The following is a 25,355-nucleotide window of genomic DNA, read 5'->3' on the forward strand; positions in this document are numbered from 1 at the left end:
ATATATGGTGGAGTCACTTCAAATGAGAATTAACAGCAAAGTTAAATCTCTGTTCTTAGGGGGGGAAAAAGAGAATCTGTTTGAAAAGCACAGGCTGAGGATGAGATAGTAAGTTTAAATCTGTTGTGCCTGGTACAATTCTTGTATTTAATATACCTTTTTATTTTAAAAAATATACAAGCCGTATATTTCTGTTATTCAGCCAAAGAAAAATCTTTTGAAGAGTCTGGAGGAGAAACTGACTATATCCGTCATCATGAAAGACCCTGTGCTGGTCCTCGATATGGTACCTTCCAGAGGGATTTTCAAGGATAATTTGGCTGAACATGGCTTGTGTCATTTGCTGACCTGAGAACTGCCTGCATGAGATGTTGACTCCACTGTATACATTGCTGAAGGCTTGCTCTCACACCAGCAGTGGCTTTCATGCCAGCTTTCAGAAACCTCTGTGCTTAGCCATTGGGTATTTAGCTGGTTGAGAATTCTGGGCCAGAAACAGAGAACGGGGAGTTACCACGGAAGCAATGGTAGATACGGTGATGGTTGTCAGTATGGGGCTCCCAGGAAGTGCAGGGCGAGAAAGAGAGCCCTGAAGACAGAACTCTGAAACTGTGGCATTGGAAAGGCAAGTGGAAAAGGGGACCCGTCACAGGAGCTTGAGAAGCAATTGAAAACTAGGAGGGCCTGTGTCATGGAGGGCAGGGAGGAGCGGGCCAGTGTGAAGTGTTCAGCTGTGATGAAGGCTGCATAGTCACCATGCAGCCAAGCACACTTTTATCCTAGACTTGTACCCCAGGGCCCTCTGGGTGTTGTTTATTAAACATGAGAGCAAGGATTGCATCAGCTGAAAGATCCAAGGGTGCCCAAAGCTGAGGAAGGTGTTAGCGGGCCAGAGGAGGGATTCAGTCAGTGCCTGAACTTTTCTCCCTCCCGGGCAGGGACCAGCCTTGAAGAGAAAGAGAACGCAGCTGGGCCAAGCTTCCCTGTGAAGACGAGGAGTGGAGGGTACCGTAGGCTCAGCATGTCTGAGAAGCTAACTAGCTGTGGTTTGGAAACTGTGCAGTAGAGGGGAAGGTTATTTGGGGGATGGAAAGGAGCAGGTAACTAACCGAAGGGAAGGTAGGTCTTGGAAATAGCTTCTGGTGGCAAATTGCCTTCCCAGTTCCTCTCAGAAGTGGTGTGATTCGTCTTGAGGGCTCAGGCCCTTCTCATTTCAACAAACCACCTACCACCAGCTGCTTCTGTGAGCCCTGAACAGCCCTGAGCATCACCCGTCCAGTGTTGAGCCCTTCCTGCCTGCTCAGTGCCTGATCCCTTGGCTCAGATGCAGACGTGGTGTGAGACTCTAGACCAGACGAGGCACTCAATTCCTGTGGTCATGGCAGATACTTCTCAAAAATTATATTCTCCAAGGCTTGGAGGCCCAGGTCAAAACCTCAGACCCTGTAGTCTGACAGCCTGCGCGAGTCTTCCTTCTGTCACTTTATCTCCTTGAGCCTCAAGCTAGGCCATTTTAAAGTGGCACAATACCTAGCAGCAGCATGGTGAAGGTGAAGGGGCGAACATGTGTGGAACATCAGACACAGCGTCTGACACGACATCCTTTTCAGCTGTGATAGTCGTTATTGGTATTAGTTGCAGGCACCCAGGCTGGGGCCTTTCAGACCATTTATCTCTTCATTTGGACGGTAAGTTTAGATCCATCTTGATGCTCTGCTCAGTGGCTGGTTTAGTGAGGAGGACCTCCAGTCTTGGCTGTTGCCCTTGGCCATTCCCTTCCAGGGCAGCAGGGGTATGGTTCAGCCAGAATGACTCATACTCTTGTCATCCACAGAAAATCCTTTGAGTTTGAGGATGCATCCAGTCTCCAGTCCCTGTACCCCTCTTCTCCCACTGAGAACGGTACTGAGAGCCAACCCAAGTTTGGATCCAAAAGCACTTTAGAAGAGAACGCCTATGAAGATATCGTGGGTAAGCAGGGGCCAAGCGGTGGGCTGGCTCATCTGTGGTGCTGCAGAAGCACGGCTGCAGGACGGGCACTCCCAGGTTCCACGTCATTCTCTCTGGGCACATGTGGCCCGACTTCTGGAACTTCTCAAGGAAAGGGGCATCAGAGAAAGAGACTTACCAAAGACTGAGCAGCTGAGAGATTAAAGCCTGGCTTTGAATGAATTGGAACCCAAAAGGCAGGGAGAACCACACTATCCCTTAATTTCTGAAAGTCTCTGGAGTCCAATGAGTGCCCTTTCTTAGCTGTGTATCCTTAGGCAAATCACTTCTAAATTTTTTGAGACCTTTTCTCTTATGAAATGATGATTTTTAAAATTTTTAATACTTAGTAAGTTTATATTAAAAAAAGAAGAGTCACTAACTAGCAAATGATGGAAACATACAATTGACACTGGCAGAAATACTTGGGGAGGTGGGAGGGAGGTTCACGAGGGAGGGGCCATAGGTCTACCTATGGCTGATTCATGTTGATGTTTGATAGAAATGGTGATGATGTTTTTATGGTAACAACAATAATAGTAGTAATATGCAAGATTACTGTTAGGATTAAATGAGATAAAATAGATATCAAAGTACCTATCATGATACCTGGTCCTTAATATGTATCTCTGCTACTCTTCCCTTAAAGTAAGTATGAAAGTGTCTGAGATTTCACTCTGCTTGCAAGTTAGCAAGTCTAGCCTGTACGGGTTCACAGATAATGGCAGAAGACAGAGTTGCTTGGATCACAGAGGACTTTACTACTCATGCACAACGGGCCATATGAGCTTGATGTTCATACAGTTCCCCTTGCTCCACAGTCCCATGGGGCAGTGTGGAGGAGGTCCAGGTAGAGGCTGTATGCATGGTGGGTCTATTATGTCCCAGCCCAGGAACCTCAAGCTTAGGAAACCCCAAGCTTTTCAAGGGGCTGCTGGCAAACCTGTTCAACCTTTGCCCCATAAGCAGACATTATCCTTATTATTCTGGTCAAGAAACAGATCTGCCTCTGCCCTGGAGGGAGACTCTATCCCCCAAGGCTGTTTGCTCTATAAACATCTTTGAAAGGATGCTTGGGAACAATTAATTTCTCTTGCTCAGGTTAGAAATGTAGAATACCATGGAGAATTGTGCTCCAGGTACTGGGAGGATATTGTGTTGGCAAATTTACATCTGAGCGTCAACAAAAATCAATAATAATAATAGTCGAGGCTCAGTCAGTTCAGCTCAGTCGCTCAGTTGTGTCCGAGTCTGCAACCCCATGGACTGCAGCATGCCAGCCCTCCTTGTCCACCACCAACTCCCGGAGCTGACTCAAACTCATGTCCATCGAGTCGGTGATGCCATCCAACTATCTCATCTTCTGTCGTCCCCTTCTCCTCCCACCTTCAATCTTTCCCAGCATCAGGGTCTTTTCCAATGTGTCAGTTCTACGCATCAGGTGGTCAAAGTATTAGAGTTTCAGCTTCAGCATCAGTCCTTCCAGTGAATATTCAGGACTGATTTCCTTTAGGATGGACTGGTTGGATCTTCTTGCTGTCCAAGGGACTCAAGAGTCTTCTCCAACACCACAGTTCAAAAGCGTGGGTTCTTCAGTGCTCAGATTTCTTTATAGTCCAACTCTCACATCCGTACATGACTACCGGAAAAGCCATAGCTTTGACTAGACGGACCTTTGTCAGCAAAGTAATGTCTCTGCTTTTTAATAGGCTGTCTAGGTTTGTCATAGCTTTTCTTCCAAGGAGCAAGTTTATTTAATTTCATGGCTGCAGTCAACATCTGCAGTGATTTTGAAGCCCCCCCAAATAAAGTCTCTCACTGTTTCCATTGTTTCCCTATCTATTTGCCATGAAGTGACAGGACTGGATGCCATGATCTTAGCTTTCTGAGTATTGGGTTTTAAGACAACTTTTTCACTCTCCTCTTTCACTTTTATCAAGAGGCTCTTTAGTTCTTAACTTTCTCCATAAGGGTGGTGTCATCTGCATATCTGAGATTATTTATATTTCTCCCAGCAATCTTGATTCCAGCTTGTGCTTCATCCAGCCCGGCATTTCTCATGATGTACTGTGCATATAAGTTAAATAAGCACAGTGATGATTTACAGCCTTCGTGTGCTCCCTTCCAGATTGGGAACCAGTCTGTTGTTCCATGTACAGTTCTAACTGTTGCTTCTTGCTGCTTCTAACTGCTGCAGATAGATTTTGCAGGAGGCAGGTCAGATGGTCTTGTATTCCAATCTCTTTAAGAATTTTCCACAGTTTGTTGTGATCCACACAGTCAAAGGCTTTGGCATAGTCAATAAAGCAGAAGTATATGTTTTTCTGGAACTCTCTCACTTTTTCAGTGATCCAACGGATGTTGGAAATTTGATCTCTGGTTCCTCTGCCTTTTCTAAATCCAGCTTGAACATCTGGAAGTTCATGGTTCACGTACTGTTGAAGCCTGGCTTGGAGAATTTTGAGCATTATTTTGCTAGCGTGTGAGATGAATGCAATTGTGCAGTAGTATAAGCATTCTTTGGCATTGTCTTTCTCTGGGATTGGAATGAAAACTGACCTTTTCCAGTCCGTGGCCACTGCTGAGTTTTCCAAACTTGCTGGGATATTGAGTGCAGCACTTTCACAGCATCATCTTTTAGGATTTGAAATAGCTCAGCTGAAATTCCATCACCTCCACTAGCTTTGTTTATAGTGATTCTTCTTCCTAAGGCCCACTTGACTTTGCACTCCAGGATGTCTGGCTCTAGGTGAGTGATCACACCGTTGTGGTTATCTGGGTCGTAAAGATCTTTTTGTATAGTTCTGTGTATTCCTACCACTTCTTAATATCTTCTGCTTCTGTCCATACCATTTCTGTCCTTTATTGTGCCCATCTTTGCATGAAATGTTCCCTTGGTAGCTCTAATTTTCTTGAAGAGATCTCTAGTCTTTCCCATTCTATTGTTTTCCTCTATTTCTTTGCATTGATCACTAAGGAAGGCTTTCTTATCTCTCCTTGCTATTCTTTGGAACTCTGCATTCAAATGGGTATACCTTTCCATTTCTCCTTTGCTTTTAGCTTCTCTTCTTTTCACAGCTATTTGTATAAGGCCTCCTCAGACAGCCGTTTTGCTTTTATGCATTTCTTTTTCTTGGGGATGGTCTTGATCACTGCCTCTTTTACAGTGTCTTGAACCTACATCCATAGTTCTTCAGGCAGTCTGTCTATTAGATCTAATCCCTTGAATCTATTTGTCACTTCTACTGTATAATCGTAGGGGATTTGATTTAGGTCATACCTGAATAGTCCCGTGGTTTTCTCTACTTTCTTCAGTTTAAGTCTGAATTTGGCAATAAGGAGTTCATGATCTGAGGCCACAGTCAGCTCCCACTCTTGTTTTTGCTGACTGTATGGAGCTTCTCCATCTTTGGCTGCAAAGAATATAATCAATCTGATTTTGGTATTGACCATCTGGTGATGTCCATGTGAAGAGTCTTCTTTTGTGTTGTTGGAAGAAGGTGTTTGCTATGACCAGTGCGTTCTCTTGGCAAAACTCTGTTAGCCTTTGACCTGCTTTGTTTTGTACTCCAAGGCCAAATTTACCTATTACTCCAGGTGTTTCTTGACTTCCTGCTTTTTGCATTCCAGTCCCCTATAATGAAAAGGACATCTTTTTTTTGGTGTTACTTCTAGAACGTCTTATAGGTCTTCATAGAACCATTCAACTTCAGATTCTTCAGCATTACTGGTCAAGGCATAGACTTGGATTACTGTGATATTGAATGGTTTGTCTTGGAACAAACAGATCATTCTGTCGTTTTTGAGATTGCATCCAAGTACTGCATTTCAGACTCTTTTGTTGACTATGATGGCTACTCCATTTCTACTAAGGGATTCTTGCCCACAGTAGTAGATATAATGGTCCTCTGAGTTAAATTCACCCATTCCAGTCCATTTTAGCTTGCTGATTCCTAAAATGTCGATGTTCACTCTTGCCATCTCCTGTTTGATCACTTCCAATTTGCCTTGATTCATGGACCTCACATTCCAGGTTTCTATGCAATATTGCCCTAGTCGAGAATAGGTTGAGTTTATTTTTGGTTTTTATCTTAATTCTGGCCAAATTCTCTTCGGCGGGGGTTTCCATTTTGTTCAAGTGAAGTGTGTGTCTCAGCGCAGGTCCCCAAGGAGAAGTCTGCATCCATGCACTTGACTGCTCCTGCCCTCCTGTCTGTCTCATCTCTGCCTTGGGCCTTGGGGCTGAAGACCATGGTCCTAATGAGTGTATTCATGCATTCATGCTAAGTTGCTGACTCTTTTTGACCCCATGGACTCTTGCCCATCAGGCTCCTCTGTCCACAGGATTCTGCAGGCAAGAATACATTCCCTTCTCCTGGGATCAAACCCCGGTCTTCTGCATTGCAGGTGTATTCTTTACCTTCTGAGCCACATACATAGTTTCCCCAATTACTTCTGATACTGATCTTCTACCAGAGTGGTACAGTTGTTACAATTGATGAACCAAAATGTCGTTATCATCCAAAGTTCACAGTTTACCTTAGGTTACTCTTGGTGTCACACACTATATGTGTGCTAAGTCACCGCAGTCACGTCCGACTCTTTGTAACCCTGTACACTGCAGCTCTCCAGGCTCCTCTGTCCATGGGATTCTCTAGGCAAGAATATTGGAGTTGGTTGCATGCCCTCCTCCGGGGATCTTCCCCACCTGGGGATTGAACCCACGTCTCTTAGGTTTCCTGCCTTGGCAGACTAGTTCCTTACCACTAGTGCCACCTTGGAAGCCCAATGAGCGTGTTACAGAGAGGAATGGCCCTAGTGGAGAGCCCCCCAGATAAGACTGTGGGATCCTAGGAAGAGAGAGTCATCTAATCCCCTGTTTGATCTCCTTATAGCCTGACTGCGTCAGCATTTCCGGGGAGCCAGCAGCAGTGCTCGGACCCATACAGGCACTGCTTTCCCAGGGTTCAGTGTATCGGATGTGGCCGCCTGAGGCTCAATCCTATCTGAAAGTCTGTGGGAGCGAGATTCCCCAGAACAGCAAAAGGGCTTGGGGAAGGAGGCCTCTTTGGTTACCACCTGGGAGAAACTTTGTATGCATGGTCACCCAGAGCCGAGCTCCGTCAGGAGCTGTAGGGGACAGAGGCACAGCCCCATCTTCCTCCCTACCCCAGAGCAGGGTGCACTCCAGTTTCCTCTGTTCTGAGCAAAATCCTCACGTGTCACTGCTGCCTGGGGCCCTGGAAGCAGCCGGGGTGGCTGCTGCAATGGGCAGGGCAGGCTCCAGTTTTCCGCGATCCCCCCTCAGGACCCAGGCGCTGCCGGCACTGGGGCCTCAGCACTGTCTTCTGTGAGAACGCTCTGCAGCCCTTCTGTGCTGCCCAGGGACCTCACCGGGGAATGCTCTTGCATCAGCTGAACTGTAATAAGAGAAAGAGATGCTCCGACCGTTTCTCCCTGTCCAGAGCTCCACAGTTGCAGGGTTCTGTTTGAGGTTATTTGGGGGCTGTGCATGTAGTGTTGGGGGGTGGGGCGTGGCAGAAGGTGAGAATTTTGGAGGCACTGTTGTGAGCAACAGAACTATTCTCTGGGCCTCCTTAGGTTAGAAGTTAGAAGAGGTAGAGGGAGGCAAGTGTGTCTGGGCCTTGGCCTCCTCACTTGGTGGAGGGGACTTCCTGCCACTTTGAGGTATTGCGTGAGAAGGCCAGAAAATAGCAGAGCAGCTTGGATGCCTCTTAGATGGATGAGCTAGAAGCCCGAGTAAGGGCTGGGCTGAGGTAAGGCTGGAGTAGGGGCATGTTCCCGAGCTGCTGAGCTCACTTCGGGATCTTTGGAGCGCTGTGTAGAGAGGAGGGGGCAAGGGGTGGGGAGGGGAGGGCAAGGAGGGCCCCCCAGGGGGTTCTGGCTGCCCTGGTGCGGTGGGGTCGGGTGAGTTTCTAAATCTCTGGTTGTTCAGTGCCCTGGGCGCGTTTTCCTCCTTTCTGTCATCACAGTAGCCCTTGAACTTCTAGACCTGCCCAGGGAGGCCAGAGGGAAATTCAAGGGAGGATGTCTCTTTCTCTCAGATTCTGGTTGACTTACCCTTTCTCCTTCCCTGGAGACAGTCCAAGAATTTGGACCCCCCCCTGGAGGCTTTCGAAGGGGGCCCTCGTTGCTGAATCTGAGTGTCACTTTCACTTTTGCCTGGGACTGACCAGAGCCTGACTTCCCGGGAGCCTTCTCTCTCTCCTTGGCCCAGCCTGAGCTCGGTGAGGCTGAGGGTGCTCTGGTTTGGATTATCCAGTTTTTGCTGCCTCCCTTGCCTGGGGACAGACAGAGCTTTGTTTCGGGTGTGTGATAATGGGGCTGTGGCAGGGAGGTGGGAGGTGGGCAGAGAGCACCCATGCTGAGTCTTTATCTTGGGGGCCAGCCCATCGGTCTGGAGTTCCTGGTTCCAATAGGAGGCCAAGTGCCAGTTGGCCCAGAGACTAACGCGTCTTCTCCATGAGCCCTGGACTTGAACACAGGGCCCTGGGGAGTGTGCTAGCCTCCCACCTATACCCGGTGTGATGCCTTGGGAACCGGGGTGGGATACTCCAAACCAGGCTGACATTTATCCTGCTGATTTGCAACAGAGTGGTCCTGAAATAAAGTTAGACTGCTGTGTCGCTTCTGGGGGCTGTTCCTTCTTGCCTGTCCAATTTAACATCTGCCTCTGGAAGATGCTGCCGTCTCACAAAGCCTTATAATCATTGGCATTCTGAGCCTGACACTCAAAAATGCGCCCAAGGAAGCAGCTTGTTAGAGAGTTATGTGGAGTGGCCTCGGCGCCTGACCAGGGAGCCCGGGCTGCATTCCTGTAGAGATTCCCACTCCCATCAGCTCGCTGGGGCTGAGGGAGCGTTTCCAGGAACTTGAGTGGGGTAGGAGCTGGGGACAGAGCCAGTCAGCCTTTCTGCAAAGCTTTCTGAGTGTCCGCTCTTTCTGCCTTCTCTCTTGCATCCCACGGCTGGGGGACAGTGAGGATCAGAGGCACCTATAGCATAGAGGCTGCCTCCCAGAGGTGTCATCCAGGGAACAGTGCCCGAGCAGTTGGGAAATGGTGTCCAGCCTTGGAGGGTGAGGAATGGCTGCACCCTGAGAGCTCCCCATCTGTGCTGTGCATTGCCGAGGAGCCGGGCCCTTCATCTGGCCGTCTCTCCTCAGTGCAAGGGAGTGGAAGAAGCCGAGAACCAGGAGAAACGGCTGGACATGGGAGAGGGTTGGGGAGGGAAGCTGCAGACCCAGGACCCTCGCCATGGGTGTGGTCTGGGAAGCGTAAGATTTGGAGAAATTCTCAGTGTGTTGACACAGACACGCACCCCTTCTCTAACTGGTTCTTCCACTTGTGTGTGTGTGTGTTGGGGGCTGGGTGTTTGACATCGTGGTTAATGACCACAGGAGATGTGGGGAGGCATGGGGGCAGGGCTTAGTGGGACTGAGTTCTTCCTTCAAGAGGATCCCTGTGATAGGTCTGGGCTCTGACCAGGCCCCTTAAAAAAAAGTGCAAAGCAGAAATTCTTGGCGTTGCCCCTGTCCTTTGTCTCATCAGCAAAGCTGGGAAAGGGTGAGACCTCTGGCTTCCGCAGCTGGGCTTGATGAGATGGGGCTGCTCCGGGCCAGGACTCGGGGATGGAGGACTACCTCTTCTCCCTCTCCCAGGGCAGTCTGGAGCACCCTGGAGGGAGCTGTGTGGGCAAGAGTGCAGGTGAAGGTCTTCAGGTCTGCCAGGTTTCCCGCCTCCCATCCAGGCCCTGCAGAGTCTTCTCCACTCGGCTCCAGCTTCTTCAGCCTTGCTGTGGCTCTGTCCCGGGGGAGGGAGGAGGTTCTGAGCTGGATTCCCCAGCCCTGCTGGTCTCCCAGCTCTGAGCCATCGCTTTGGGACTGACTGGCTCTAGGCCTTGGGTACTGCTTGGTCCCTACACATCCCCATGCCCTTGTCACCCTTACTATCTGGACAGATGGCTGGGTGGGTTTCTGTGTGGCAGCTCCAGGAGGGTTGTCAGAACAGTCCAGAAAGTGGGGTGTCACAGGTAAATGGGGCTTTGAAGGGCTCAAGCTAAGGCTTGGAAGGTGGGCCAGGGCCAGCCCTCATTTCCTGGAGAAATGATTAGTGGCCTGGTTATATCTGAGAGGCTGTTGAATATTGCTGGAGAAGAAAGAGGCTGTTTCTTTCTGTTAGGCTGGGCAGGCAGGAGGAGCAGGCATTTGAAGCTTTCCTGAAGTTTAGTTTCCAGAGGCCATACCAGGCTTGAGACCCTGGTGTTCCCAACTGTTTTCAGTTCCCAGATGATCACTGATATGCATCTGTGACTGTCCTAGGCCTCCGTCTCCTACTTCTATTTCTTGGAGCTTTGGCTTTTGCATTGATGTTCAAAGGGAAAAGAAGGAAGGGAGAGAAGAGGAGTGAAGGAGAGGGGGAAAAGAGAGTTTACCTCAGGACTCATATCATGGCGCTCAGAAGCCATTAGGAAGTTTAGGAACATCTGCCTAAAACAGTGGTTCTTAATGGGGCAAGCATGGGTCGGGGTAGAGTTTCATCCATCCATCCATATCTACCCATCCATCCATCCACTTTTCCTTTGTTCCTCCTTTGCTCCTTCTCTCATTCTTTTATTCCATCCATCATCCATCTGTCCGACTCATCGTCCATTTATCCATCTATCTGCCCAGGGGACATTTGACAGAGTCTGGAGACATTTTTAGTTGTTTGGTTGACGGGATACTACTGTCCTCTGTCTAGTGAATGGAGACCAGGGTTGTTACTGAACATCCTACAAATGCACAGTACAGTCCACCACAACAAGAATTATCCAGCCCCAACTGTCAATAGTTTAGAGCAACTCTGATCTAAAGCAGTTGAGATAGGGTCGTCCTATAGGCTGGGGGAAGATGATAAGGACTCTGGTTGGTCATCCAGCCCAAAGCAGTTTAGATTTGATGAGACTGGAATACACGTTCTCCCTGCCCCCATCTGCTCTGTCCTGTGTCCTGTCTCAACAATCTTTGGTCCCCCAGCCTCACTGCTACAGGACCTGTGTTGGCGAGGGACCAGGAAATACAGAGTCTATCCTGATTCCTCCCTGAGTGCCCGCGATGGGGTGGGCTATAGAAGACATGCAAGGGATGTCAGGCTTCATATTTGGCTTCTTGAGGCAGGGCTGCTGGGTCAGCTCTGCTTAGTCAGGGCTCTGGAATGGAGAGAAGTCATTTTCATGGCATGACTGTGTTACAGGAAAATGTCTGTGCAGTTGCTGGGGACTCTGCCTGGTGTTGAGAATCACTTAATCCAGTCCCAAATCCTTCCTTGACCCATTTTGACTCATTCGTTTACAGAGATCTGTACGGCTCCCATAGCAGTCTAATTAGCCGTGACTGAAATCCCCCCTGCACAGCCCCCCTGCCCCCACACCTCGGCAAAGACATTTCCTAAATTCATGGTGGTTTCTCATGATAGTGATAAAAATGAGATCTGGTGGAGATCTTGGTTTTGGAGATTGAAAACTCTGAAGGCACAGAGGATTTGGTATCTCTCCTGTGTCCTGTGCGAGGAAAGTTCACACTCCCAGGGGCCTTGTGTTGAGTCTGTCGCTTTTTCTTCTGTCTGCTCCCTGAGAAGTGGCACCTGAACTCCTCTATGGTGGGAGGCACAGCAGGTGTCTGTGGGGCCCCGGTGGTCCCCCAGGCTCATCCTGCTGCTTGGACAGAGAAGACGGGGCGAGCCCTGCTCTTCCGGTGTGCACCTCCAGCGAAACCGTATTCTGCCCACTAGCACCTCCGTCCCAAGGAGTGGTGGTACAGAGCGGAGGCTGGGGAAAGACAAGACAAAGGGGAGTGGAGGGCTGTATTCACTTACAGTCCCTGTGACCCTTGTCACCACCACTGCGATTCTGCCACATAACTGAGCCAGGACTCACCTTGCTCATGAAATTACTGCTTTTTAGAGAAGTCCAGGTATATGTTGGCAGGAGGATAGGGCTTGTAGGAAGGGGTTGCTCTTCATGGGCAGGAACGGACGGCGCTTTTTGGATTTTCTGTGATTTCCTCAAGTGCCAATACAGTGCTCGGTGGGGTTGGAAATGAGTCCTGAGAAGAGAAGCAAGAATTACCCCCAGCTCTACCCCTCCAGCCCCAACTCCCTTCAGGCCTTTCACATCTCTCGTGTGTCCCAGCAGAAGAGTTTATCACAAAAGGGGATTGATGACCATTGTCTTTTTGCTGAGGTCCGTGGTGGAGGACGTGGAGTGACGCTATAGTCAGAGCAAGTAATACTGAGCGCTCACTACTTGCTAATAACTGCTCTGGTGCAGAGTTACCTTAGTGGACCAGACGAAAGCCATGTCCTGAGACAGCTGTTGCACAGCGTGCCGGTGAGATGCAGGTCTGGTGCAGCCTGGTGCCGCCCGGCTCCCTGGAGTTTGCTGAGTCCTCCACACCCACGCCCAGAGGTGGTCCTCAGGGAGCAGGGCTTGAAAAGACAGCTGCATGACCTCTGAAAGCCTTTCCTGCCTTGAACTGTGTATCTCCGGGGCTTTCGCAGAGGATGGACTGAGCCAAGAAAAGACGCCTGCTGTTGGCTTTGTCCTCTGGCTGGGCACAGGCACGGGTGGCTGAGCCAGTCTTGTGCAATCTTTGAATTTATAAAGCAGAGGCCAGACAAGGCTGAGCTGAATTGGGGAGGGGGGGGCGGCGGTTCGGCTTCTGGACTCGGAACCAGGCTCTGTTTGTAGCCTTCCCACTGCAGACGGGCAGCTGTGTGACTCATGAGCTGAAGGGCCAGCCTGAAGCCACTGTCTTTGGCTCACAGGAATTCTGCTTGTTTATTTGTGTGTGTGTGTGTATATTTCCTTCTTTCCTTCTCTAACTTTTCCTCCTCTGCAGGAGATCTGCCCAAGGAGAATCCGTATGAGGATGTGGACTTAAAGAGCCGAAGAGCAGGACGAAAACCCCAGCAGCTGTCTGAGAACTCCCTGGACTCTTTGCACAGGATGTGGAGTCCTCAGGACAGGAAGTACAACAACCCACCCACTCAGGTATTGGCAGCCCTGACGCGCGCCTGTAGGGTCATTTTGAGGCCAGGGCCAGCTTCTGCTCAGGCTTTTTCCCTCACTAGTGCTTGGCAGAGGTGACGTCAGGGAAGAGCTCTGTGTTCCGGGACCTCTGTCATGTCGACATCCTTGTGGACAGTCGAGATGTGCTCTTAGGGGGCACCCAGTCCCACCTTCTTCCCTTTACTGCCAGAGCTCTAAGCTGTGAAACTAAGGTAGGAGCCCCTGTAGTCTCCTGTCTAATCATGATTTCTCCTCCCCTTCCTGGAAGCAGGAAGACAGGGCCTGGGTTGGTGTCTTAAAACTCTGCAGAACTGATCTTAGCCCTGGCATTTAGGGGCCAGGGATAGGCCCAGGAGCTGGATTTGGAGAGCCACATAGATATCTCCAGGACCTGGAAGCACTCCCATTGGATAAATGGCTGAGTGGATGACTCTCTGAGGAATGGACTGATGGAGGCAGAGGGGGAGAAAGGTGAAGAGGCAAAGGAGCTCTGAGGCTGTGGCTTGTTCTGACTTTGTCCATGATGGACAAGAGGCTGGAGGATGGAGATCCTATCTTGGACCTACCAAAGCAATGCTGATTCTCCTAGAGATTTTAGAACACTGGCCAGAGAATATAAAAATTATTTCTTCTGGCCTTGGATTGACATGATTGTTTTGATAAAAGGTTTACCTTTCTAATGTGCTCTGTTCAAATAAACGTCCACTGAATGTGTGTTTCCTGACCGATTGGGTAGGAAGAGGAAATTGGGGGAGGGGGAGGAAGGGGGACTTGCTGAAGAGTGCTCAGCGGCAATGCCAGATGCAGGTGGCAGGTGGAAGGCACGCCAGGTGTGCAGAGCTGCTCCCTTTTTAGCAAGCAGTGATTCCACTCAGAGTAAGGTGCCCTGTGGTAAAGGGTGTCAGTCTAGATGGAGCGAGGCAGAACACAGATCTGAGCCACACCCAGTAATGAGCAGAGTCAGCCTTGTCCCAGAGCTCAGACGGCGCCCACAGCATTCTCTCTTGGCCTTCTTTTCCCACTCAGATGACAGCCCCGTTTTCTTTGTCTCTGCTTTCTTTTTTTCTGGCAGAAGTCAAGCTTCCTTTGTGGAAGCAAGTATCTAATCTTGCCCTGACCTGCTGATTAGCAGCTGAGGTCTTAGAAGAGGAAACCCTGGTCAATGGAAATTCCAGGTGGGGTTTGGGGGAAGTCAGGGAGGTCAGCCTGTGGCTCCTGTGTCCAGCTCCCAGCAGACAGGTGCCGGCCACGGCATCCATGCTGAGGCCCTCTCCCCTGTCCCCCGCCCCACGCCAGCTCTCCCTGAAACCCGGCAGCCAGTCCCTGCGCAGCGGGAACTGGTCGGAAAGGAAGAGCCACCGGCTGCCACGGTTACCCAAGAGGCACAGCCATGATGACATGCTACTGCTGGCTCAGCTGAGCCTGCCGTCTTCACCCTCCAGCCTCAACGAGGACAGCCTCAGCACCACCAGCGAGCTGCTGTCCAGCCGCCGGGCCCGTCGCGTTCCCAAGGTAGCTTCTGCAGGTGGAGCCGGCCGGGACTGGGTGGGTGAGCAGGCAGGCCGGCTGTGGCTCTTTTCTCCCTCCCTCCCTCCCTCCCCTAATCTGCGCCTGCTTCCTTAATTCTCCTTAAATCAATTTTGGGTCCAGGCACTGGCCTTTTCTTTTTTCATCTGGCTAATTCTCTTTTCTTATCAATAAAGATGCTCTGAGTGATTAATATTGCACAGATGTTAGGGGAAAACAGGCTAGCTGGCCCTCTGGGAGTGCTCCATGCCACTGGTTTGATGGAGGCAGTCCTTAGGAGGCTCCCCGTTAGTGTGAGCATGAGTGTGCAAAGCCTCTGTGTACACAGAAACATCTCCAGGCTGTGAGGGACCTAGGACTTGAAGGTGGGTCTTCCTTTCCGTACCTCTCTGAGTTGAGAGTTTTCAGCAGTGATTTGCACACACACAGCCAGCCAGGCCCAGATCCCCAGCCCAGAGCAGCAGGATTTAGCCAAGTGGTATTTTTAGCCTGCAAACAATGCTCGGGTGTATTGGGAATTTAGCTCCTTCCTGCCGGGGCCCCAGGTGGTAGCCCGGAGGGGGCAGGCTCAGTCCTGGTTCCTGTTATTGCCTCTGAGCGGCTCTTTGTCTCCATTGGATCAGTGACTCCTGAGACCCAGGAGCTCCCATCCTGTCTGGTTTGATCACAGTTCCTTCCTCTGGGGAGCTAAGTGAGGAGCCTTGTCTTGGGGGCAGGAGACCACTAAGTGGACAAATAGGCAGAGAGCTGCCAGCTTGCCCTTGGGACCAGCGTAGCAGAGAGAGACAAGTCCTGGGCCCCCGCGCGAGGGAGGGCGGAAGGCTTCTACCAGCAGGGGAACAGATGGCCTCTGTAAATCAGCAGCCTTCTTAGGAGCAGGGGCAGATGGCGTTAGGGTTACCTCACCCTCCCTGCTTTTCTCACCCAGCTTGTCCAAAGAATTAACTCCATCTACAATGCCAAGAGGGGAAAGAAGAGGTTAAAAAAGCTGTCTATGTCCAGCATTGAGACATCGTCACTGAGAGGTAGGCCTGGACACCCTAATTGGCTCAGGTTCCTGGGGCCCTTGGGCATTAGAAGTGGGAAGCTGCAAGGACTAGCCTCAGGTTACCCTTCCATGGGCCAACCTGCCTTATAGGAGAGTAGAGCCCTGCCAAAAAGTGGCCACACAGGAGGGAAGAGCCAAAGAAAGAAGAAAGCCCTGGGAACGGTTAGTTGAGACTCTGGGCTGTGAGGCCTGAATAGGGGGGAGGTGGGCGTGGGAATCTGTGTCCGGCCAAAGGAAAGGCCAGACTTACTGAGCACTGTGGTCTGTTTCCCATTTCGAATCTTGGCCTCCTGGAGGCAGGACCCTTGTGTTCCAGGCCCACAGGCCTCTCTGCTGGCTCAGCCTCCAGCCTCGGCCCTCAGCTTCCCCCAGATCAGGACTGGATGGATACGAGTTTGTGTATAGATTAACACCTGCAGGTTGAGCTCTGAGGGACACTGGCCCTGGGCCCTGCAGTGCCTGGCCAAGGGCCCATTGGAGCTCAGGTGAGGTCCATCCCTCATGCGCTGGGCCCGGGGTGAGGGTGGGAGTGGGGAGGGGCTCGGGGGTGGGGCACAGACGACGTTTACCACGGGCAGCGGCTCAGCCAGCCTGCTCTCTGCTCTGACCTTTCCAGATGAGAATAGCGAGAGCGAGAGCGACTCTGACGACAGGTTCAAAGGTGAGACGTGGCTCCTGGGGAGCAGAGGCCCCTTCCCAGCCCTGGTGGAAGGGCAGCTATCAGCCTTTGCTGCCCCAGCGTCCCAAAGTGGCCCAGCTGGGAAGGATATCGGCAGGCAGGACACAAGGCCAACAGAGCAAGGAGCTCTAGGGGAGTCCATTCCTTCTATCACGGAGCTCGGTCCTGCGAGCTTCAATTCAGACTTCTCCCCTTCTCCAGATTTAAGGCTGGTGACCCTGCCCCTACTTTTGTAAGCCATTCATTGTCCATCGAGGTTTTCCTGGTAAGTGTTGTGAGTCTGGAGGGTCAGAGATGGGTTCCAGGTTCCTCTTCTGGTTGTGAGAAATGTGCTGAAGTCTGAGGAACCTGGTGCTTGGGAGGCCCTGAGGCCACTCGTCTTCCCTGTCCCTCAAGAGGAGAGCTGACACCCCCCTAGAAAGTTTCTGGGACCTTCACATTCCAGGGGCCTTGGACAAACCTCTCTTCTTTCTCTAGTGAGAAACCCTGCTTAGACCTTCCTAGATGATTAAAGTATCAATATTGGGAGCTCTCTCCTTCCCTCCTTCTCTCATCCCCAGGCATGTGGGCAGGTGGACTTCGGGCCTGGGGATAGGGGGAAGGGTCCAAGTCCAAGGTTGCTAGGAGCCCTAGGATGAAGGCTTCGTGGATGTTCATATCTTCTCGCCCTGTTAGCCCAGGGGTGTGTGGGTACCTTGATACCTCCCTGGGTTTGCCTGGCTCAGGCAGTCTTACTGGTCCCAGCTCAGCCTCCAGAGGCTCCAGGAGGCCCAGACCAGTAGCTCCCTGTGTCAGGGCAGGCAGATAGACACTTTGCTCCTGCCAAGTCTCGCCCAGAGCTCGGCTCCTGCACTTAGAGGTGACCCACTGGGATGGAGCCCTGAGTGTGAGGTGGGGCGGGGGCTGACGTGGGGTCTTGTCCTGATGTGTGGCCCGCCCCCAGCCCACACACAGCGCCTGGTCCACATCCAGTCCATGCTGAAGCGTGCGCCCAGCTACCGGACCCTGGAGCTGGAGCTGCTCGAGTGGCAGGAGCGGGAGCTGTTCGAGTACTTCGTGGTGGTATCCCTTAAGAAGAAGCCCTCCCGGAACACCTACCTCCCCGAGGTCTCCTACCAGTTTCCCAAGGTGCGACCCCTCCCTCCTTCCTGGCCTCTGCCTTTCCGCCTGGCCCATCCTGTTCCTGCCATCGCGACCCCCCTCGCTGCCCCAGCCCTGAGTGGGGCTCCCTGGAGCCAGGAGGGAGGAGAAGTGGTGGGTTTGGGCCAGCGAGTATTCGGAGGATGAGGGTGGAGAGAACAGTGTGGCTAAAATCAGAGCCACGTTGTGTCCAGGACTTCGAGGGTCCTGAGGAAGGGCCCCTAGCTACTACGTCTATCTTCCTTCTCTTTTTGAACCGCTTTATTGAGATACAATTTAATCTATTAAAGAGATTCTATTTAATCTACCTGTTTACACCATACCATTCAATAACTTTTAGTATATTCACAGTTATCCGACCAATTTTAGAACATTTTCATCACTCCCCAAAGAAACCCTGTACCTGTCAGCATTCTCTCCCCATTTCCCCTACCTCCCTGAGCTCTTCCCACTCCTTCCCTGCTTATCCCCAGCCAGCCCAGCTGCCTGGCCTCCTTTCACTTCCTGTAACACTCAAGCCCTTTGTCTCTGTCATTTCCCGGAATCTTCTTTTTTCCAGCTCTTCATTTGGCGGCTGGCTCTTTCTCATTCTCTGCTCAGATGGTACCTCCTCCAGGAGATCTTTCTAGATACCCTAAAGTGGCTCCTCCACCCAGTCATCTCTGTTGTATCACCCTGCTTATTTCCTCCAGGCCCCTCTGAGACTGTCGATCACCTCACTCTGCTGGCCAGAACGCACAGGACAGGGACATCTTCTGCTTTGTGGTCTCTTGGTAGTCTGGCGCAGTGCCAGACGCCACATAGAAAGTGCTGGTTTGGCATATATTGAATGAATGAATGAATTATGACTCATCCCACACCCAGACTTCTCTGTAAGAATTGTGAGTGGGGTCAAGGCTGCTGAGAAGCACGCCAGTTGGTAGAACGCTGCCTAGGACTCTCGAGGCTGGGGATGGGGGTATATTTCTCAGCTACCCACCACCACCCCCAGCTTCCATGTCTTCTCTGATCTGTTTCTCCCCATACCCCTCTTCCTTGCAGCTGGACCGACCCACCAAGCAGATGCGGGAGGCAGAGGAGAGGCTCAAGGCCATTCCCCAGTTTTGCTTCCCTGACGCCAAGGACTGGCTCCCTGTGTCAGAGTACAGCAGGTGAGGCCCGACCTGGCAGAATCTCCTCCACCCCTGTCATAGCGGGCGGCTGGCTAGGGCTCACTCTAGTCCCAGCCTCTTCTCCTGCAGCAGCCTGGTCCTTCACCCCCATCCCTGGGATGGCAGCCCTTCTTCTTGGGGGCTGTTTCCTGGGTCCTGTGTACTTCCCTGATGCCAGACTTCTCCCTGTTTCAGCGAGACGTTCTCTTTCATGTTGACTGGGGAAGATGGCAGCAGGCGCTTTGGCTACTGCAGGCGCTTATTGGTAAGTAGGGCCATTGGGTCCTCGGGGACTGGGCCACAGAGTTTGTATGTGTACGTGCTCTTCTTTAACTTGAGCTTGTAGAAACGCTTGTGTTCTGCTGCCTTGTATGTTCCCTGAGGCCGCTGTCACACACACACAGACACACACACACACACAGCACTCCTGGAATAGCAGGACTTAAAGTGGCCACTTTGATTGGGCCCCAGGATCTGAGATAATCTATAATAAGGGAAGAGATTAGATCACTTTCTACTGGGATGTCATATGTTTTTAGCTCTTCTACCGTTTTTCTTTTCATTCATTTTCTTTGGGCTTTTGAGCTCAGATTGTTGATCCTGGCTTGCAGGATCACATCACCCCAGCAGTGTGTGTGTGTGCATCAGACTGGGGTGGAGGACAATATTCCTCACCCCGACCCCTGGCCAGCCTCACGTGTGTCCTGCACTTAATCTGGTAGGACTGGAGGCCGAGCAGGGACAGAGTGGTAACTTTCTATGGGATTCTGGGAGAGATACCTTGAGCTCAAGGAGAAAGGAAGGGTTTTAAAAACATAAGACATGTTGTAGAGAAGCACTACCCCATCCCTCTTCCCATTAGTTCTGGGAAATAGACTGGGGTAAAGAGAGTCTTGTCAAACGCTCCCCTGGGGCTCCAGGGATGTTGTTGGCTTGGGCTGTTGACAGTGTTTCAAGATTCCTGGGCCTTAGTGGGAGAAGGGGAAGATGAGGGGGCTCTTAGGCAAAGGTGGTATATAGCAGGGACCCCAAATGAAGGATTTGGGCTCATTCATTCGTTCATTCAGAAACATGTGCCACACACCTACAGAGGGTTAGGCAACATGCTGAAGGTGCATAAAAATGAGTTAGACCTGGATCCTATTTTCAAGGAACTTCAGGTGCTTTAGGGCTTCCCTGGTGGCTCAGACAGTAAAGAATCTGCCTGAAATGCAGGAAGGCCGGGTTCGATCCCTGGGTCGGGAAGATCCCCTGGAGAAGGAAATGGCAACCCACTCCAGTATTCTGGCTGGAGAATTCCATGGACAGAGGAGCCTGGTGGGCTATAGTCCATGGGGTTGCAAATAGCTGGGCATGACTGAGTGACTAGGAGTGCTAGAGCGGGTTAGGTGCTTTAGTAGAGGAGGTAGGACTTTCAATGTAGAAGCTTGGACAAGGGGAATGAACTATTATTTGGGATTTGTTTTATGTTCCAGGCATGTCGTTTTCTTTATTCCTCATAATAGCCCATGAAGCATTGTTGTACCTGTTCTGTAGATTAGGAAACTGAGACTCAGATGTGGAATGACTTGCCCAGGGTCATACAGCCAATGAGAGCTAGAGCCAGGTTGACTCCAAGCTCTAAAACCCCAAGTCTGGCACTCCCAGATGACACCATGGGGTAGTCCAGGAAGAGGAATACTTGGCTATAGAATGCCTGTAAGTGGGGCCAAGAGAATGTGGAGCGGTACAGAGGCCAGGTGGGGAGCCAGGCGGGTTCATCTGGGCCTGGAGGGGCACGTTCCGAAAGCTGCTTTAGCAGGAGCAGAGATGGAGCGGAGCTGCTCCTTTGCAGTGGGCCTGCCGCCCCCAGGGAAGAGCGTGTTTGTCCTGGTGTGCTCAGAGAGGGCCTGGGCTGGGCCCCTGCCAAGGGGGCTGGCACTCGCTCGGCATTCCTACAGATTGGACACAATGATTCTAACCCAAATCCCACATACTTGATTTAATCACTTGGGGTTTTAGGGGAGGCGGGGGAGAGGGAAAAAGAGAGGAGTGAGTTTCAGGCCTAATATGGACAAAAACGGATTCTGCCTTCTCTTTAGATCTGTGACGTGTGGCCAGCAGGTTTGGAGACTGAAATAGCCCCATCTGCATTTGCTTAGCGGCCTGCATGAGGGGCCAGCACCTGCTGCTCTGCTCCCTCCCCACCCGGCCTGGCCAGGCCCTCCAGGCCTCCGAGCCAGCAACAGCCACAGAGCCCTGCCAGCCACTGGCTGGAGAAGCCGGCTCCTGTGGACTCCCTCCAGCCTGCACTGGGGGCTCCAGGCCTGGGGAGCTCTTGGGCTACCTCTCCTCCAGCTGACTCTGTTCTCCTCTGCTCTGTCCAGGCCTCTGTTCAGTATCTTTGTGTTTCTTTTCTTTCCTTTCTGTCACAAGGCAGCTTACCTCAGAGGCAACACAGCAAAGAGGTAACGCACACAGAGGCAGAAACATACTCCTGGTTCCGTGACTTCTAAATATCTGACCTTGGGTGATGGCTTACTAATTTTGAACCCAGTTTCCTCATCAATAAAATGGGAATAATAATGCCTAGCTAACAAGTTCTTGGAAAGTTCCAAGCCCAGGACTCAGATACAGTAAACATTCAATAAATAGTAGTTTTCTTACCTTATCTAGTGCCAGTTTGCTTTTCTAGAATGGGGATGATCCAGAAAGGGAGAGAAGTGCAACTGAGAAAAGGAATGTGTTGCAGAATGTCTCTGGTGGGGGCAGAAGACCGTCTGGCTCATTCCTAAGAATGTACCCAAGCCCCTGTCCTTCCCACCAGGCTCCCGGGGACTTGGGGTGTAAATCCACAGATCACCCTACAGCCTCTGCCATGCCACTTCGTCTTTGCCAGCCCCCACCAGGGTCCACTGGGAGGAAGGGCAGAGCCTGTGTAGCACTTGGCAGGAGCCTGGCACCTTGGGCTGGAAGGCCCAGAAGAGGCTGAAGCTGACCCCCGAAGAGTGGCCGCCTTTCCTTTGAGGGCCTGGTTGAGTAGGTGTTCAGAAGAGGCCTGGAGTCTTCTTTCACTAGAAGAGAGATTTTCTCTAGAAGAGAGGTGCTTGGTCCTCAGATCCTGAGGAAAAGGAGCCAGGTGTAGTAACCACGTGTTTTCTGTGTCTCTCTCCTTGTTGCGGCCCAGCCAAGCGGGAAAGGGCCTCGGTTGCCAGAGGTGTACTGTGTCATCAGCCGCCTTGGCTGCTTCGGCTTGTTTTCCAAGGTAAGAGGGCTCTGGCTTGCTTCCTGCCCCCTTCCCCCATCTGACAGCTCCCACAGGAGTATCTATAGGCCGTTTAGATGAGAAAACCACATGTGTGTGTGTGAGTGAGGGTGAGAGAAGGCGAGAACGCAAGGGAAAGTGCAGGCGGGCTGTCTGGCTCCCTCCCCGTCCACCAGCTCCTGCACGGCAGCATCTGCTCATGTCACATCCCACCCTGGGCCGTGGGCGAGCCGAGTCTTCGGGGACAGAGACCCTGGGGGAAGCCAAGTGCCCAGGAACTCCACTCTCAAGAGGTGTTTCCTTTGCCCAGCTGCTCACTCTTGGGGTCTGAAGCAAGAAATAGTTAGGGAGCACAGCCCTCACAGTGGCCAGGGACATGGGAAAGGTGGGGTGTGAAGCTCCCGGCTCCCAGCTTTTGGCCCAGACCAGTCAGATGCCAGAGTGCCCTCTTCTCTGCCCAGGTGGTAGGGAAGGGCAGCGCCCTGACCTCCTTTCTCTTTGGGCTGCTGGTGGTGGGCACAGGTCCTTGATGAGGTGGAGCGCCGGCGTGGGATCTCCGCTGCTCTGGTCTATCCCTTCATGAGAAGTCTCATGGAATCACCCTTCCCCGCCCCAGGGAAGACCATCAAAGTGAAGACCTTCCTGCCAGGGGCTGGCAATGAGGTAGGGATTTCTGCTGCCTCCTGTCTCAGATTGCGGACTGAGGCTGGAGTGGGACCTGTGAGCCCACGGCTCAGTCTCCAGGGTGCGGAACACGGCCCCTTCCCTGCTCAGCGCATTTGTACACCTAACCGACGGGCTGAGAAAGTGAGTGACGGAGCTGTGATTGTCGCTCACCTCTCTGCAACTCCCGGGGCCTTCCCTGACCTGTTTGGACCAAACTGCAGGCCGCCTCTTCTTCATCGATCAGAAGTTTCTGGAACATGTGCTGTCTCACGGTCAGGGTTCCTGCGGACCTCGGGGCAGAGTCATACAGTTAAAGAGGGGCGCAGCTGAGTGCTTGTGGAGTTCATGGTCAAGTGGAAGAGACCAGTGTTAAACAAATACTTGCCCATAGAAACAGATAACTCCCGAGTGTCAGGGGCCAAGTGACAGCACAGGAGGGAGAGTGTGTGACAGGGCATCTCCTTCAGACTAAGGGCCAGGGGAGGCCTCCTCTGAGGAAGATGACCTTTTCTTAGGGACCCAGGGTGAGTGGAGTCAAGTGGGTGAAGTGAGGAGAGGGAGACTGAAAGGGAAGGCTGTGTGTGGGAAAGGGTTATGCCAGGTAGAGGAGCAGCACCCAAAGGCAAAAGGTGGGAAAGTGTGTGTGCTTGTCAAGGAACTGGAGGAGGCCCAGATGGTTGAAAAAGGGAGTGAGCAGGGTGGAGAGGCCGCAGGGTCCAGTCACAGTGTGCTGCAGGCCAAATTCAGGGTTTGGGGATGTATCTCAAGCTGGGTTCTAGGATCTGAGATAATGATTTTAAAAGCCCAGTCTGGCTGTTGTGTCGATAGTGGACTGGGATGAAAACAGGGAGGCCGGCTTGGGTATTATTGCAGTCATATAGGCAAGAGATGAGTGGAGCTTGGATTAAGGTGTGGACGGAAAGATGAAGGCGGAAGATGGATTTGAGATGTACTTTAGAACCAGGATCAGTAGCCCTTTGTGGTGGCTGGAAATGGGGAATAGTGTTAGGGGAACTTTAAGGCTGATTCCCGGCTTTCTGGCTTGAGCCACAGGGTAGTCAGTGGAGCACCCGAGGGAGGAGCAGGTCTGTGAGGAGGCAGAGTTGATTTTGTGCACATTGGCCAAGAGTGCAGACGGGGAGGAGGAGGAGGAGGTCCTGAGGGCCTCCAGCACTTCGAGGTCCTGCAGCAGAGGAGCAACAGGAGCCAAGGAAGGGGCCTCTCAGGAAGGAAGGGGTGATGAGGTGAGGTCAGGACCAGGTGTGGCGGGCTGCCTTGGCAAGACAGAATTCCAGAAACTCGGGTGGTCAGGGGGCCGAGAAGCCCGTGTGGAGAGAGTGGAGAGGTGGATGGGGTTGAGGAGGGGACGTGGCCTGCAGAGATAGCTTTCCAGGGGCTTGGCTGTGGGGAGGAATGGGCGGTGGTTGAACGGTGACGTGGAGCCAGTTTGTTGAAGGTGGTCGCCTGGGTGCTGGTGGGAATGGCCCAGAGAGGGAGAGCGAGGTTAAGACAGCAGCAGAGGGAGGGGACTGGGGGTGGGCAGTGGGCCCTGTGGGGAGACAGGAAGGAGGGGTCCTCTCTGGTGTGATGGCAGGGAAGGGCCACGGCTTGTAGATCCTGGATTCTCATCTGACGGCTTCAGTTTTCTCCCAATGGGAAAGAAGGTCGTCTTCTGAGAGTGAGAGGTGGGTGCTGGGTTTGAGGAGAGGGAGAAATAAATACATTCACTGTTGCAGGCAGCAGAGAGGGTCTGTCTAGAGAAGCACTGGGTTTGCTGGGAGTGGCGGGTACTATTCAAGGCCTTTCTTGTGGCCTCTTTTCTCCAACTCTCTCTTGGATGGACTTTCTGCTTCGTGCATGTGGCCTGAGGGCAGGACCTGTGACCCTGCCCCGAGCGTCCAACAGCAGTACCTGTGAGTCAGTCTTTGAGGACAGGGCCTGGCCCACTCACTAGCCTCCTCTCACATCTGTGAACTCTCCTTGCTTTTGCCTTCTTATCTCCTTGGGCAACCAAGTTAAGCATCCTGTGCTCTGAACCACTGCCCCTGCCCTGCCCCTGCCCCACCCCAGACGGGACGGGTACCCTTCTTCCCAGCCCTCTCGGCTCCTGTGTAGATGTAAGTTACACCTTTCCCCTGGCCTGACACGAAGCTCATGGGCTGATCGTTCAGGCTTCTTTAGCCCTACCAGTCGATGATCTCCTTGAGGGGTGGGTGAAGCCCAGGTCCTCCAAACTGCCTGTGTGAACGCTCACTCCCTGGAGGAGTCCAGACTCTTGGGTACCAGGCATGGGGCGCCAACTGCACTCAGGCTTTCAGGAGACTTAGGGGAGCCTCACTGTGACTTCCTCTGGGGCAGGGCTAGGAGTAGGAGGTGTGCCGAGGCCTCTGGGGTGATGGTGGTATGGGATTCCTTCAGCCAACCTCACTGACATTTCTTGTGTCCCCTGCATCCTGCTAATGCTGAACCCCTGGGATATCACCATTGGGTGGGAGAGACAGCGTGGAAACAGACCTCTGAAAAGAGACGCATCCTTAGGGGAACCTGCCCCTTGTGCTGCTTCCCCGGGACCAGAGGGGTGACCACTGAGCCCGGAGTTAGGAACAAATGGGATGAGGGGGCTAAAGCCCTTGGGGGAGAGCTCTGACTCCATAGGGCTGAGAGAAGGAGTTTGTTTTCCCTTCTAGTTCTCTAGAGGCCTACGTGTCTGTGCTGCCCACCTTGCTGAGGAACCAGGGGAGGACCAGGCAGGCCCTGGTGAGAGCCGCTCTGGCCTGGCCCGAGCGCCATCAGCTCCCCCCGCTCGCATTGCCAGGGTCATTGTCACCCTCCACACTCATGC

The 25,355-nt window shown here is 52.2% G+C and overlaps 1 protein-coding gene across 10 annotated transcripts in view; it reads left to right on the forward strand.

Moving 5' to 3' along the window:
- The window catches only part of DENND2B (DENN domain containing 2B), a 165,059-nt gene that overhangs the window by 129,235 nt on the left and 10,469 nt on the right, over positions 1-25,355 (forward strand). For all 10 annotated transcript variants that reach the window (XM_055423421.2, XM_055423423.2, XM_055423422.2 and 7 more), the window contains 10 exons: positions 1,835-1,971; positions 12,889-13,040; positions 14,355-14,570; positions 15,514-15,610; positions 16,250-16,294; positions 17,256-17,440; positions 18,494-18,603; positions 18,799-18,868; positions 21,770-21,847; positions 22,370-22,510. In XM_055423421.2, coding sequence (XP_055279396.1) covers positions 1,835-1,971; positions 12,889-13,040; positions 14,355-14,570; positions 15,514-15,610; positions 16,250-16,294; positions 17,256-17,440; positions 18,494-18,603; positions 18,799-18,868; positions 21,770-21,847; positions 22,370-22,510 — 1,231 coding nt within the window. The remainder of the gene's footprint in view (positions 1-1,834; positions 1,972-12,888; positions 13,041-14,354; positions 14,571-15,513; positions 15,611-16,249; positions 16,295-17,255; positions 17,441-18,493; positions 18,604-18,798; positions 18,869-21,769; positions 21,848-22,369; positions 22,511-25,355) is intronic.

This window comes from Moschus berezovskii, chromosome 14, assembly GCF_049115385.1.
Source record: "Moschus berezovskii isolate FMDL1 chromosome 14, NW_MosBer_1.0, whole genome shotgun sequence".
NCBI lineage: Eukaryota > Metazoa > Chordata > Mammalia > Artiodactyla > Moschidae > Moschus > Moschus berezovskii.